The sequence below is a fragment of the Chenopodium quinoa genome, unplaced genomic scaffold (assembly GCF_001683475.1).
Source record: "Chenopodium quinoa cultivar QQ74 unplaced genomic scaffold, ASM168347v1, whole genome shotgun sequence".
Classification (NCBI taxonomy): domain Eukaryota; kingdom Viridiplantae; phylum Streptophyta; class Magnoliopsida; order Caryophyllales; family Amaranthaceae; genus Chenopodium; species Chenopodium quinoa.
The window spans coordinates 1,360,433-1,377,759 of NW_018743979.1; the positions used below are offsets into that span (position 1 = coordinate 1,360,433).

General features: G+C 34.7%; 1 protein-coding gene across 1 annotated transcript in view; it reads right to left on the reverse strand.

Annotated features, from left to right (window-relative positions):
- Window positions 1-16,334, reverse strand: part of LOC110689995 — a 30,853-nt gene extending 14,519 nt beyond the window's left edge. The window contains exons 1-9 of the mRNA XM_021866816.1: window positions 16,110-16,334; window positions 14,937-15,096; window positions 14,351-14,443; window positions 13,729-13,831; window positions 13,178-13,340; window positions 7,076-7,247; window positions 5,315-5,443; window positions 3,315-3,905; window positions 2,314-2,934 (exon numbers count right to left, since the gene is read on the reverse strand). Of these exons, the coding sequence (XP_021722508.1) occupies window positions 2,314-2,934; window positions 3,315-3,905; window positions 5,315-5,443; window positions 7,076-7,247; window positions 13,178-13,340; window positions 13,729-13,831; window positions 14,351-14,443; window positions 14,937-15,092 (2,028 nt within the window). The 5' untranslated portion in view covers window positions 15,093-15,096; window positions 16,110-16,334. The remainder of the gene's footprint in view (window positions 1-2,313; window positions 2,935-3,314; window positions 3,906-5,314; window positions 5,444-7,075; window positions 7,248-13,177; window positions 13,341-13,728; window positions 13,832-14,350; window positions 14,444-14,936; window positions 15,097-16,109) is intronic.
- Between the last annotated feature and the right edge of the window lie 993 nt (window positions 16,335-17,327).

The following is a 17,327-nucleotide window of genomic DNA, read 5'->3' on the forward strand; positions in this document are numbered from 1 at the left end:
CAAACTTGCACTGCAAGTAGTAATTGTCATCTCCATTTAAAACAAAATAAATAAACAAATGAGTTCTCCATCTCACCACTTGAAAGACATTAAGTATAAAAATTAGGCTACAGCACTTCATTGTGGAGTCAGTCTGACTCTATGTGGAGCATTATCCTTCCAGGAAGAAAAAATAGTATTGCAATAAAAAGGCCCAAAGTCTTACATGAGGGAGATACCAGAAGAATTTACCATCATGATCCTACAATCTGGAGTCAGAGATTTCTGTAAGGAAACAGATTCCAAACACTCAACAGATTTGAAAGATTTCCCAACTCCAAACATCGAGGATACTTCCCAAAATAGAGGTACATTAGAAGGAATACCAGCATTTAACATTCAGATCGATATAGAAGCATGATTAACCAAGAAAAGGCAAATAGGTGTCAAATATTGATGGAGGATTAAGAAATATGAGCCAGGGGATGATGATTAAAGACATGGAGACCCAAAAAATTTCCAAGAATAAATTCTCTACCTAATACCTGACCAAACAAGAGGAAAGCGAGTTAATCACTATTCTTTTATCAACATCTTGAGGGACTAAACCACCTCTTAGGGTGACCAAGGCGTCCCATCTCCTTCTCCTAGGACCAAAGCCCTTCCACAGTTCCACTACAGCTAATCATAAAGATTCCAGTCCACTCTTTCATAAATCTACACATCCTACCCAAAATGACATCAGACAAACTTAGAGACCTTACCTGCCAGTAGGGTAGCATCTAAGATTAGCCTCCTATCCATAATATTAATCCCAAGTGAGAATTATATTTCTAAATCACAACCCTAACACCAGTAAATAGGGCTTTAATCTCCTAACCTTATTTCAGAAAACAAATTATATATTCTTGTTAAATCAGACTAGAACCTACCTTATTTCAGAAACAAATTACATATTCTTGTTGAATCAGACTAGAAACATACTAGACCACACTATCTTCTTATTATAGAAACGAATAGAGCAAGACCATACATGATAATGCTTTCCCTTAAAAATCAGCGTCAAAGTACAGTTAAAGTTCAATCAGACCAGAATTAACCTTGATAAATTCATACAAGAATACCTTAATTCAACTTTCAAGTGAAGAAAGCAAAACCTAATTCCTAACCTCAAATGAATATCCAATACAAGATGGAAGTATTCTACACATGTTCTAAAATATACAGTAATGTAGACTATTCCTAGGAAGCTTTTAACCCGAGCACTAAATTTGTACAAGATAATCATCTTTCCACTCCATATTGCACTAACCCCTAGCTCTCTAATGATCATGGAATCTTTATTTCAATATCCTTAATGTAGCTCTTTGAAAAATAGGGTAAAAAACCTAAAGCTTTATCCACACACCCCCTTGAATCGTTTATCAACAACCAAATAAACTTTACTAATTTTCCCTGCCATAGTAGAGTAAATCTGTTTTTACCATGTAATTCAATGAATTAATAGGCTCAAGAAAGCAAGTTAGTAAACAATTTCCCAACCAAATGCATCACGAGATATTTATTCCAAATCATACAATGTATCAAACCAAATGTATTACATATAAGGTGTAATGTTAACAAGGCTCAAGTACCTTCCTAGGGATAAGGAAGCATCCCAATCAGTCATATGATTGCAGGGGTTAACTCCCAACAGTAATAAAGAACCTATGTAATATTTTTCTATTGGATATATTTCAACTCTTTAGTTATAGGAGTGAACTTGAAGGGAAATGTTAGTTACAGATTAGGTGAATTGTTTAATTCTGGATTATTTCTGTCAACTCGTAATATAATGCAGGTCATTTTGTCCTGAAAAGCACTAGATCTGCAGTTAAAATATACAACATAATATATTTCTGCGTGAAGATTTAAGCATATCACACATATTATATACTTCACAAAAGCATTGTTTAGCTCTCCATCTCAAATATTAAGTTTTTCCACGAAAATGAAAAATGATCAAGCAGAAGAGTCACTCTGATACTGACTAATCAAGTTCGAATCTCTCCATCTCAGATACTAAGTTCTTCCTAGAATAATTAAAAATGATCAAGCAGGAGAGTCAAGTTGATACTGACTAATCAAGTTCACTTTCAAGAATTTAAAATTAAACTCAGAGATGTCTTTAAGTGAGCTCAAAATAAGCTCAGAGGTAGTCAAGCTCAACAGCACATTTAATCCCGAAGCCCAGCAAAGCAAATGCATCAGCTTAAAACACATCAAAGCATTAAACATACATAGAAACCATTCCATAAACAGCGGCCAAAAAAACTAAATGGGAAGTCTCCATACCCAAGAGACCAATCGAGCAATAAGTGAAATCCTAGTCCTGCAATATTCTTGGTCTTTTATTTGTTTGTATGATTTGACAATCCGTTCCACGGCCAGTTTCTTAATTGTTTGTCTCTGCTTTTCTGTTAAATAAACATAAGATGGAACTTCAGGCAAGTCTTCGCAAGTTTCTTCACATGCAGATGTGTTTGAAACAGGAGGAGAATCTTCATCAGATTCTTGAACATATGAAGTACATGCAGCATCTGTTGGTTCTATTTTCAAGGATGTCAGAGTGATGGGGCTCTCATTGACTGCATGATCAGGAGAGAGTACATGATTAACAAGCACATTAACATCTGAACTCGGTAATATCTCCCTGGATTCATCTGCTTCCTCCTCTTTTGGCATTACTTCGTTCTCAGGAACCAGAAGGGTTAAACTTTTCACATCAACTTCAGCATCAGGCACAAATTGCGAAGAGATGTGTTCGGTGATTGGTGCCGAAGTTAGTAAAGTGGTTCGATTAACAAAAGCAGGACCTTCCGATATAGATGAGACATGTGTAGCTTCCTCTGCAAGAGGAAGCAATGGAGCTTCAGAAGGCACTGCAACTCGCCTGGGATCCAAGCGTCTGGGATCCTGAAATCAGCACAGCCCACTAAGCTTACAGAAAGTAACATAAAGGCTCCCAGATATCATTATATCAATAAATATTGGGTTAAAATTAGCCATCAAATACGGTTCCACAATAACTATCATATACATATATGATTGAAACATGACCAGCAACAGGCAAGGTAGTAGCTAATCTCTCAATTCCACATTATCTGACCACTTAAACCACTTCAATACCACATTATCATTCATTTAAAATAACCATTCACTCTTATTTGTCAAGTTAAGTACCATGCAAAATTTTCAAATCAAGATACCTATGCAATTAGTGCCAACTTCTTAATTTGTGTGCAAAACCTTAAAGAGTCAATTATTTGAAAATGGAGGGAGGGAACAAATCCTACCCTTCTTGGATCACGTCTAGAATCCACTTGGAGAGTGGCAGAGCCAGAGTAATCAGGAGGTGGTGTGCTAAATGTAACTGCTGCAGGAATGGAGCCTTGTTGTGCAGAGAGAGATGGAAGGACAGGCAATGTACTCTCAGTACTTTGTGCAGCACTCACAGCAGAAATACTTTGTGCATTGGAGGGAACGGTCCCCTGCTTTGCTAAAGGTGCAGTCTTCGGCAAATGCTTCATATTGGTTATGACAATATCAGCTAACAGATCAGGATGAATTTGAGATATTAAAAGTTCAAGAGACTCGGCAGCCCTTTCGCCTTCTGCCAACAATGCAGCAATGACAGTAATCATCTGTTCAACAGGGTTCACATCATTATCTACCAGGGGAGCTTCAGAAGGAATTCCATTAATAACAGGATTGTCATCGGCAGACCCATGAATCTGAACAAGATCAGGAGATCTTCCATTAGAAGTGTAACGCAAACGTTTTGAAGGCATCTCAAGATCATTATCAAGCTCCTCATTGTCCACGGGCAAAAGCTTCCTCTTTATTGGATCCCCTGAAAGCGGAAGCTGGGCTGATGACTGTTCTTCCTAAACATCAGATATCATGGGTTGATTATTAAACATGAATCAGAGTCAGAAAATTGATTTCTACAGAGTCAATTTCTGCACACAAAAAAAAAAAAAAAAAAAAAAAAAAAAAAAAAAAAAAACAAATAGCAACCAACAAACTACAATTTGAAATGTCCCACATTGATAACATATTAATAGAACAGATCCCTCTGACAAAAATGCCACCATTCTGGCTTCCTGATATTGAAAAAGCTACATGCAGTTAAAAACAATTATACTAATAATATACTAAGCTTTAAGATAAAAAGAGGTCGAAAATAGTTTTTTGAAGTACTGAAAATTGTGCAGCATCGCTATCAAAATTCTAATACAGAGAACAATCAAGGCCAAAAAAATAAAGTTATAAACTCCATGCATATTTTAATACATATCTTGTTAATTAGTCCAACAGATTCTATACCACACATACATTTGCTCCTCTTTTTTATGTTTGGTAATTATAATTACAGTTGGTTAACATTTGACCAAAGCTTTAAACACTTGCTGAACCTGTAAGACTTGTTGCTCTCGTAAAAAGGAACAAGCACATGACTTAAACATATACTGTCCAAGTGTGTGTGTGTGTGTGTGTGTGTGTGAGAGAGAGAGAGAGAGACAGAGAGAGCAAGTCACATTCAAGGTTTGAAAGTTGGATATGATCGCATAAGTAATTTTGTGAGCAATGCAAATAGTTTGTGGCTGTTGTAGCCTAAAGTCAGTCACAGAAAACTCCAAATTGTTACAATGCAGTGATGCAAGCCAAATTCAACGCCCTGATTAGTCCCACAATACTACCTACAAAAACATTTCATGCTGGATAATATATACTGTACATTCGGTAGGAAAGGGCTAAGCAGCAAATAAGAGCTTCATACTCCCTCAGTTTTTTATTTAAAAATGCCAACACTTTGACCTGCGTGAAGTTTTATGCGTTTGAGTTAGAATTTTTATTATATTGTGCAAGTGGGGTATGTTGGGGAATTTAAAATGATTAAAAACAAAAAAAAAGTGACAATGGGTGAATAGTTTATGTCCAAGTAAGGGATGTGAGAGTAGAGAAATATTAAAAAAGTGTGAGTGGGGTAGGAATGGGGACCATGTGAGGAGAGAGCGTTAATGAAACAGTGTAGTATATTTCCATTTCAGGAAGGTTTGCATTTTAATAATAAAAAACACGGAGGGAGTAGCTTTCAAAAAAAGACTTGACTAAGCACTAATTGGGAAAGATCATATAATTAGGTGCAATCCTTAGATTCCTGCCCTTATAGTATAAAGCGGCATATGAACGAGCAAGGGAAAATATCATCTTTACTCTATACGAGAAAAAAAAACCCATCAATCTCTTTATCAACCCTCACAATACTTCAGAGAGGAGAAGAGATCAATACCTTAACAACCCGGGCATCACGAGCAATACGCTCATTATTTCTCATTAGTTTGTCAACTTGTCGAAGAACTTGATCAACAGCATCACCAGCATTCATTGAGCGCAATTCTTGAACTAATCTGTCCCTGGACTAGAAAATTAAACACCTTATCGGACAGATGCAGATTACATATATTGCACACAAGCACCAGAATAAACACAGATGCACACAGAGACAGATATGTGCACATGCCCACACGTATAATAATTCACAAGCAATACATATTCATCATATACCTTCAAGGTTTAAGAACAGAATACCCCAATCATTTTTAGATGCACCATATAGCATTGAGGTATATTTACTTTCACCAATAACCCTTGAGGTATAATAACTTTCACCAATTACCCTTACAAGGTGTTTGTTTGATGGAAAATGAGTTTGCAAATGGAAAAATATTTCCCAACTTGTTCCATTTCCAATGTTTGTTAAGTGGGAATGGGAAATGAGGATGTTTTGGTAATGGGAAATGTCTAGGGAGAGGGGTAGTAAATGGAGATGGGATTGAGAAAGGTATAAATTGACTATATTTCCATTTATGAGAAGCAAGGGGGAAAGGAGTAGGTAAGGACAATTTTATAAATTGTTATATATTCCCACCATATTCCCATCAATGTGCCAAACAAAGCACTAGCAATATTTTTATGAATTCCAAGCACATTTTCCACCTTCAGTGCCCCAATTCCCATTTCTGCATACCAAACGACCTATTAATGAATTACAGACAGCAGCTATCAATCAATTAATCAATCAATCAAAGCCTTAATCCCATAAGTGGGAATTAAAGCCAGTCCCAAGCCTAGATAAAGGAGGAGGGTTTCGGTAGGCCAGTAGTGTAAAACTTTGTCACATCCCATGACATGAGCCAAACTGATAATTACAGACAGCAGCTATTGTTAGTTAATCCTAATTTCTTTTTTATTCAGCACGTAACCCTAAGCCTTGCTCATCCTACCAAAAATCCCTCAACATCTAATTTTTGAAAAACCAAACTAGTCATCGGCCTCCTCACCCTCCAATTCCATTTATTCGTAAAAGCATTTCTTTCCTGATATCTTTATGTCAAAATTCTTACTTTTCACCTACTTACTTCTTTCTTCCTTTTCTATTACAGATACTCATCACACATTTTGAAACCACAAACATCTTCTTCGGGGGCTTATGTTATTCACAACCATATAAAAGCAAAAATACCCTTCAGAGTTATCAGCAATTAGATGCTTCAGCTTGCCAAGAGACTTCATTAACCACTTATAATTTAGGGCAAAATAAAATTCATTTATACCTACCATATTCACCCTGTGCAAGATCTCAGTGACCTGAATTTATTTTTCCAGTCATAAGACCTCCTCCGAAGAAAAAAGGCACAGAAAAACCCAAAAAGGGTTAGGAAAATGGAGAAGTGGGCCTTGGGACTTTGGGAAGGGAAGAGAAACAGCAAAGTGAAGTGCATCATGACTAATAACCTTAGGCCCCTGAAGATGTTTGCGAATGTGAGCCAATTAAATTTAAAACAGGATGTGATTACTTTTCATTCAGAGTGCTAATAAGTCAGTCAAATATATTAATAATATAAATAATCTGAAGCTTGACTCATAAGCAATGATAAAAATGACTTTTGAATTGTGATGTCCTCAGATGCAAGAAACAAGTTAAAAATGCTGTGAGTATCTATTAACAAGAAATTTCCTGCAATCATACTTAGTAATAAAAAATGATTACCTCAATGAAAACTGGATGAGTACATCTCAGGAAGCCCAATAAGGCGCTTCTTACAGAATACTGTAGACTAGCAGCATGACCTGATCTGGTTTCAGATCTTGAACGGAAGTCAAGAAGTGCAGATAAAACGTGACCATAGTGCTCTGTTCTCTTTCTTGCAATAGAAGCCAAACTGCAATTGAGATAATCTATGATTAGAGAGGAACAAATTGACCTGGAATAAGTTGGAGAATCTGGTAGAAGAACAGGAATATAAGGAATTAGATGGAGATTCTTTTTCTTTCAAATGATGATCAGGAAATACTGATACAAGAACATGATTGAGGAGTCTCTTACATACGAATACAGATTAAGAACCAATTCATCACGACCACAAGCAAATAGCTCACCCAAAAAGGAGGGCAACAAACAAAATAATAATGGGGAATCTTAACCACTGAAACAAGATAGCAAGAAATGATACTGATAAAGCACTGAAAAATAAGATAACTCTACCAAAACCAAACAAACAAAGAAATAACAGTGTTTTATAACTGGAATGATTTAAAATCTCTGTTTCAAGAAAGAGGGAAAGGAACCGAAATAACTTGTAATCTGTGTTCGGGGGGTTCTGAGGATACTCTGTTCTCTTTTTTGTGTGTTCTTTTGTTGGATGTCCATATATTTTTAAAAAAAATAAAAAAGAATACTTTGTTATTTAAAACAGAGAGAGAAGAGATCTCGCTACACACAATAAAACCATTAAAACTTTATCAAAGAGCTAACAATCAAAAACTATGATCCAATCATGATTTATAACAGGAAACAGCAGAAGAAAGCAGGAAATATTGCTCAATAGTCAATACAACAAAAATACCAAATAGATTATGCACTAACCAGCTTAAAATCATAACCACAATTTACACATAAAAAAACTAAACAACTACCCAAATCAATGAAGATCTATAAACAATGAAAAAATAGTCCCTTCTGCTAATTAAATGTATATGAAACATCAACCGAATAGCAATACAGCCTCTATAATATATAGAATACAACATGTGGAATTCTGCAGAGATGACCAAACAGAGCATTTATCCAGTTAATTAGAAGTTTGGAGTGTTCATGATAGCAAACACAGCCTTGTCTTAACCTATCAAGACTAGCAGAGAAATCAATTGTACAGATGTATAACCATTATTTCTTTTAATAGTGTGTATATCCATAAAATTTTGATAAAACAAGGAAGCAGAAAATTCCAGATAAAATGCAATGAGTAAGAGAGAAAGTTCAAAGGAAATTCTGCTTGGAATTCTTCAAAGGTTCAAAGAAATGGCAAGAAAATCAATGGCGTATGGAACATGAATCAAGAAATATAAAGCAGAAACCAGATCATGGATTTCAGCAACAAGCATCCAATATTATGAAACTTGTTATCCAAGCAACAAGCATAAGTGCACAACTTTGCAAGGACTCCAAGTTCACATGAAACCAACAAAATTGATCCAGGGAACAAGCATCCAATAGTAAATAAGGTGAAAGCTACCAAAGAGGTAACTTCAACAAAAACAATCAGTTATAAATACACCAGTATATAAGCCATGACCCTGTCTCCCACTCTTCAGTCTTAATTAATCTATGAAATTTACAAGACAGAAAAGCCAAATTGCCAACTTTGTAATCGTAGTATTCATTACTAACTAAATTCCTTGCATATGTCTCAAACTTAAATCAACAATAGCCATTAGGGAACTCAAATTGTAACTGCTACAAAAAAAAATGGCGTTATATAGATAGACTAGACATAGATAGACTAGACACATTCACCAGCTTTCCTGCACAGCATTAAGAGCAGATAACCCTAAATACCTACTCACAAACAAATCGCTGCAGCAAGCCACAAGGTTCCCCACTACACACAATTTAATTCAGATACACCACCTTTGTCAAACTGCAATAAAATGTTTACAAACCCATCTCATATCCCCCAGACAAATACATCTGGCTTGTATTGAGCTTTTGTGCGTATTACTTATTCTTTTTCTGTTTATCTTTAATATAGGGGAAGAAAAAGAGATACCAATTCTAGCCATAATACAGAGCCATCATTTTATCTACCTTAAGCCCATACAGATGAACCAATATTCTCTTAGGTCTGGACATCATTGCATCACGATCGGAAATACTAAGTTACTTTCAACTCACACTTATTCAATGCTAGCACCTTAAACAATTAAATAATGCTGCTGCAAGTACCTTCACAAAAAACTAAGCCCAAATAAGATTATATATTTCAAAGAGCTCGGCTAAAGCTAAGTTGCCTTTCCCCTATTTTGTGGAAAAAACAGTGTTTACAGAAAGGCACAAAGGATCAGATATGAACACCCTTAACAAGATACAGAGGCCTTAACATCATTTTTAGCTGTAACGATATAAATACACCTATCGGCTAACAGGTTCAAGTAGATTAAAATTGTTTTGATGCAAAAGACTATAAAAAAGGAATACAAAATCTAGAGATCAGAAATGCAACCAATGCAGGAGACAGGTAAACAAATCATTCAATCAATCAAAGCCAAAATCACATAAGTGGGGTCGGCTACAAGAACCAAAAGTGATTATTCCGTGTAGTCATCGACAAAAATCTTCCTCCCCCATCCCTTACGATCCAATGCCTTATCTTCATGCAAATCCATATACTTCATATCCTTCTTAACTCCTTCCAACCAAGTCATTTTCGGTCTCCCTCAAATAAAAATAAAAATGATAAATCCAATCCCCGAGACTATGTGCAAAGATCAATTCTCTCAGGGATACATGTTAATTCAGATGAGCAATTATGGTGCTTCACGTATGAGGCTGAGCACACACACAAAAACTAGTAGTTCTCTAAGGTCAAAAGAGGCCATTAGTCAAACATAACCCTTCAAACTAAAATTATCAATAACAATGAAGTATGTACCATGTATTTTAGATGCAAACATACACATCCTGCTTTCCACAGGTTTACTACCAGTCTACCATTAATAGTCCACCAAATGCGGACCACTAGGGGCTTTAATGAAACCATCGAATTTGGAATATGTTAAAGTAAATCCTGGGTATGCTCCACAAATTCGGCTACAGGAAAAAAGCATTGGTCTATCAGATAACTTAATGGCATGTTAAAAATGATTAAATTCTAAGCTTGAAAATAAGTGTCTAGTCTTTCTAGATTTTTTTGCTCAAGTTTTTCAGGAAATAAAACATGCTGCACCATCTTACCAAAAACAAATCACCAAAAAATACAACCATGAACCAGTACCTTAATAAGTTCACTTCAATCAATGGTAACTTATAGCATATAAACATTATTCATGTATCCCTTGAGTAATGACGAAAAAATAAAAACAAGGAACACATGCAGATATATCCTCATTTTTCAGTAATTACAGATCTGAACTGGATTTTAAACATCAGGATACAGAAACCTGAGACAAACTCCCAGGCCACAACAGTGACAGAATCTAATACTGGTTCAGAGCATCTGTATTTCATCACTGATCAACTTAACAATCAAAACTTCCCTACACCAAAATTATTATTTGCAAACCTTCAAGAAGAGCACTTAGAAAGCAGGATAGGGTAACCAATTAGAAAACAATGTTTACCATTTGCAGTATCAAATGTTCTATATTTATTGAGTGAAAACAGTTAAATAAATTTTGCTACATGTGATTTTTTATATTTTATATCCCCCTCCCTGGCAAAAGAATCTTATATAGACTATCAAGTAAGATTTGATGACATCTGAAGTTTTACAAGAAATTATTTTCAAGCCAAGACTCGAAGAATTATTTATAAATTGAGACTCGGATAGTAAGAAATAGAAGTCCTCTCCTTTAATTTGTCTATTACTGGATACAAAGATAAGAACATACATAGTTCAATTCTGCCAATTTATAACAAACACCATTTACAATAATTCACACAATACAAAAGCAATGGCGAACAGGTGCTATACCAAGTGAACCAAAATATATTTATTTATTAATTATAGGTTATTAATGTGTATGGACAGTAAAATTAATATTTACATCCATCAAAAGAAAAAGACAAATCAAACTATCAGCTGTAAGCAAATACAGCAGAATAGCCTATAACAGTGGCCTGGAAAATGGTCCTTCAAATATTTAAAAACATTATTGCTGCTTGACCACCAAATTCCTCTCAAAAAAAGGACTGCCCTTTCCTACACCATTTCAACTTCTATTGCTGTCAACATATTTCACATCAGCTAGGACCAAACACTGAATGAAAGTGCTGCCTAGTATTGTCTAGCCCCGCATCTTGATATTCTGACCAATTAAAGCAGCAGCTTCAAGGAATTACCCAATGCCAATTAACGCCACTCAAAGATGCTGGACAGCATGCTGCACTAATGCATCAAAAGAGAAGTTGAGCCGTACTACACCTGCTCTGAGCTTTGAATCAATCATTTTAAACAGAAACATAGTTTTCATAACATGAACAGATATTCAATACCTTCATCAATCTGAAGACAATTATTGACATCAGTAAGAGTTAAGAACTTAAGACATCATAATACCATGTAACATCAACTTGATGAAACAAGATAAGTAAACTCGCAAAGTGGCCAGCAATAACCTGAACAAAAATTAAAAAATTTAACGCATTGTCCAACTCTTACTTTATAATCTACCAACTCGACGTCAAACTTACACAGTAACTTAAAACATATTGACGACGAAGACAAAGGCCAGATGAAGACAAATAAGAAATAAAAGTACCATATTTTGATACTTCATCCATTTGCCACACAAACTACATGTTTCACAGTTATTAAAAGAACTTGAATGCCATAAAGAAAATATGGACTAGTAGATAACTATCTACAGATCTACCCACTCTAAATTTACATCCACTAAAAAAATCAAAACTGTTCCAAGTATGTAAAAGAGTATTCAAAAATTGATTATGAGGCAATCCAAGATCCAAAAGAGGCCTTGACAACAAACACAGAAGAAAAACAGAATTGACATCTGGAGCATGAAACCAATTTCACTCAGCTTGACAAAAAATTCAGCAGAGTTTGCAGAGAGGCACAAGAGATGTTAATACAAAACCACATTCAACAAAGCACAACACTTTCCCAAGATATTTTAACGTCAAAGACATTGAGTGAGCATACCAAAAGCAGAAACAGTTCACACACTTCATAGAAAGAAAATTGCGTTTAAATGAGTTATCTAGAAGCTGATAGAGAAAATATAAATTTAAATAAAATAAAAAATTAAAAAAAAAAAAAAAAAACACCACCAAGCATACTGCAATACAAGCACATTAGAGTGCTCCAGGAAACAATTCAAGGTCATCAAAAGATATTAAACCCATACAGCTAGAAGGACAGACATACTTCTGGATGCATTAGTCCCAAAAAAAGTAACTTTAATTTCAAGTCTCCAAGTATCTTTGCCAAGTTCCCTACTTGGACAAGATTCAGGAACAGACACTGGGAGACCCTTCAATCTCTCTTACCGCTGATAACAAAAGTGATAATAAAAATAAAAAATAAAAATAAAAAAACCCAAAAACTAAAACTTTTTCCATTCCCCTAATATAGCAACATGGGGAGGGGACACGGATTTTAAGAAGAGGAGAGAGATAGAGAGGAACAAAAATAAGGCCCATGTGATGAGGAGGGATAAAGAGAGAAAACATGAGCAGATAGGGAAATGTTGCGGTATTTGTGAAACTTCCTAAAATGGTAATGTTACAATATTTGTGGAACGGAGGAAGTATATTGTTAAATTCTCAATTCCCATCAACAGAAACAGTGCAATACTGCTAATGCCATAGTCATGTAATGACTATACAAGATCAGCAATCCTGCTTATTTTGCAAAGACCCACATACTCTGATAATCGTATTTTAATAGGTGAAATCCTGCATACCAAGGATTCCAAAACATGCTTGCATCTTGATTTTTTCCAATAAGTTACCTCAAATTATTTTATCAATTAATTATACAGGGACTTAAAAACGAAGTGACCAGATACATTTAGCGTTCAACGTGATAATACGAAGCAAACAAATTATAAAGATAAAACAAATGGAGCTTACCAATTGACAATGGTGATAGTCAATGGACCAGGAATGCTACTGGATGATTGCAACATATCTAATAAACTGGTGAATAGCCTATTTGCTTCTGATGCAAGTTTAGCTGGATCTAGAACTGGATGGTCACTAGCCAACCATGAGATATTGAAACTATGCTCCTTACCTGTCAGCCATTATGCAAAAAAATACAGCTTAAATAAATAAATAAAGGCATATAAGGCAATTTGGACGATAAAGGGATTGTGACAGCCAATAATTAATGGACTTACACTCTTAAAGTTCTTAATATCATCACATTTTAATGAAAAATTGCATACCATAACTAAGAATGGTGAAATTTTGAATGCTGATAATTGAAAAAAACTTCCTATGTAAAAACAGTTAAATTTTACATAATTTTTTTATAATAATTGATGGCATAAGCCATAAAAATTGATAGCTTGCAAAATAATGACAAGACGAAGCCAATTGCCAAAATAACCAACATTTTCAGTGAAAGTCAAACATGTTGGCTATAAACATCAATAAAAAGATGATCACCAATAGAATACCTCCTGAGGTCAGTCTATCAGTATTAACTGCATCTGGAGTAAATAGCAATATGCAAGTTTCCAAAAATTTCAGCGCCAATAACCTTGTCCTCACAGCAGCGGCCTACACAGTACGTGCAAATCCAAAAAAAAAAAAGAGTGGAAAAAGGATAAATACTCTGAAACGGCATAACAATTGAATTATGTCTACAAGTCATCAAATTGACACTACTAACTAATATGCCTATTACAACATTAAAATTTGAGACGGCATACATAACACATACTGATTCTATGATTGAAACGTGATTGCACAAATAAAAATATAAAGCAAAAAAGCCGTTATAGCATCAGAATAAGTAGTGTGCAAGACAAATAAAATGCAACTCCCCCAAATAAGCTAAGAAAATAAATGGTAATGTACAACAATAAAATTGATGTACATAGCATGAATTAAGCACAAAAATGAACAAAGGTCCAGATTCCAGAATTCTATATTCTATAATCAATAGTATATAATCAAGCATTTATAAGTTCAAAAATTAGTAATAATATGAAGAAAGTGTTTAACTAGTTGAAATCACCACCTCACTAGTTAAATGATTATGTAATCTACTCAATAGTTTGTATGCAGCGATATTACCTCAAATACAAGAGAAAATACCGCATCCTTGAACTCAATCATCTGCATCCATGTCTCCTCAACCCATCTCTCAACTTTATCATGTCGATGAAACTGCAATATTCAATACAAGCATCAAATATTTCTACCTGACAAAGTCACCAGAACCCAAGGAAAACCTCAGTAGTAGAGATGAAAACTCCTAAAAGATAAGAATGATAAACAATTGTGAACACCCACTAATTTTGCCAGACGTGATACATAAGTACAACAGTGCAATGATAAAATCAGTTATGCTGAACCAAATTAAGGAAAAAAATTTAAGCAGAAGCAGCAGAAATTACAGGAGACAAAAAAGTCTGAAAAGGAAGACAGAACTTAAACAATGACCCGGCCTTATGCAATTGCTACTTTCTCAATATTAATTAAAGTGTGATAAAACAATCATAAGTACAAGTCCACTAATCTAAGGTTTTAAAATAACCTTACAGCTAAATCATGAAGTGAAAGAGTTGCAAAGAGGAGAAATATGTACTCCATATTAAACCGGAAACTTGGGACTTAAATCTTTTTTAATATTTGAGATGATGGGAAGAAATATGCAGACCTGCCGAGCCAACTCCTGAAGTGTAGAATAAAAGAATTTTGTGCCACTAACAAAAGCTTGACAAGCAACACCAGGATCTTCATCCTTCAACTGCGCCAAGAGGACTGGCACTTGCATGTAAGAATGCTCCAACACTCTCAACCCAACCTCTTCCATTAAACTGCCACAATAGCATTTACACACAACTCAAGAGCAATCCATATACCAATACATCAAAAACAAGCACATCAGCATCACCCCCGTAGCCTCATGATGATTGAAGGAATTAAATAAATGCAACCTAATCCCTCAAATGGCATAGACCTTTCACCGACTCACTGCATAATGACATAATCAATGCCTGTCAGTCTGTCCTTTCTAAATAAAAAAGAAGCACAGTTTGTTTGATAAAAAATTATAATCTAGTCCATTACAATCCAAAGGTTGTATAATACTAAATAATTCGCAATCTTCAAAACCGAAAACTAATTTAGTCCAATAAACTTGGTTAACGATTATGAATTATTGATCATAATGAAAAGTACCTAATCATAAACTAGCTACCTAAAAGAGATTTACAATCAATAAGTAATCTGTAAGAAAACTGCAATCAACTACTCTTATATTAGCAATAATAATTGGCAAACCCAAATTGCAACCAAACAACAGAAGGTTATATGCTCGCAATCCATTTATGCATGCACACGCAAACTACGAAACTACTCAGAATAACAGCCCAAGAATGCCCTTTTTATCACCACAGAATTCTCAACCCCAAATCTAATAGCTGAAAAGATACCACATTTCTTAGTGTCAAGCCATACCTGAGTTAGGTGACGAGGGGGGCGGAGAAAATGTCCAATTTTTCATAGTTCCGTCGTACAATAAAGGGTTACAAACAATAGCCTACAACGCATTCACTACCAAATTTGACTCAATTATCAAATTAGGCTCCAAGAACCACATAAACATTCTACTCCGTAAAGAAAATCAATGTAAAATTACACATAGCAAAATTCTAGCAACAAAATCGATCATTAAATCTTTCATATCCTCAGTAATTATAACCAAAGTTCAATAATCCAACTTGAAAGAACCCTAAATTAACTATACTAACAATTGACAATTATAATCAACGATAAACCCTGGATTGTGAAATTGATAAACAAAGATTTTAAAAAGAAAAAAAAATACCAGAGAAGGCGGTTCAATGGATGAGAGAAAGCTAAGAAGGCGGTTCAATGGAGGATTCTGAGAACGCGGTACAATGGAGGACAACGAGAGAGAAGAGGGGAACAACGTAAAAGTGAAAAGGCTCGAAAAATAAAAAAATGAAAACGAAAGAGGAAGATTGACACACACATATTATACGGGTAATACCCGTGATTTGGCGGACTGTCCACTATCAGGGGTAAAATGGTGATTTTATTTGAGACTATAGTGTATCGTAATACGAAGTACTTCGGTTTTTTTTTATGGATCTTGGTTACCAACGCCCCCGGGCATTAGATAACCCTTTCAAATAGTTCTTAAAATGGTATTAATTTTTGAATGCATGTCAATATCACGCGTCGATCGTTATAATTAATGTGCATTTTAAGTTAATATTTTCATGAGGAAATTCAAGTTTATCTCCTCAATAAGCTTGAAGCGTTTATCAAGGGGCATATCTGTCAATTCACGTGTCTAGGCGGGGCATTTTTTGTACAAGCAATATTTCAAGTTTAACAGCCGCGAAATATGAGCAAGGAGAGGCGTCTTTAACTCTAGTTAACCCCAGTTTAACCCATTTCTTGAAAAATTTATGTCTTCGTTAAGTGCAATTACTAGATATATCAAGGATCATTATTATGGAGATAAATAGTTCATTCATTTGGGTCATCATTGTTTGTTGCTAGATATGATAAATGATCTTTGGGCTAGTCAAATAGTCCAAAGCTCAATAGAATGGATCCTATAAGGTCACACACAAGGGTTATGTACAAATTTTTACCTACACCCCTATATAGGTAGCTCTACCCGCACCCCCCTTCTATCATAACGACGTCATTATATAATTTCCGTGTTATATAAAATGTTCATTTTATATATATAAATGTTCAATTTTTATCATTAAATGTTTAATCTTGTTAATACGACATGCTATATTCATTTTAGTATATTTTTTATAATTTTTATTTTTAGATAGTTTTTCTTATTAATTTGTCTTATTATTTAGTTAAATTAATAGGCTTTGTTTGAAAAAATATCTTTCAATGTAGAATAAAATTAATTAATTACAATTATAATATCATTTTAAATCAATATATACTCATTATATCTTAAGCATAAAAGGGAACTCTTTCAACTTTTCAAATGTACACATGCTTAAGTTTAATAACAATACAAAAAATGAAAATCTTAAACTTCAAA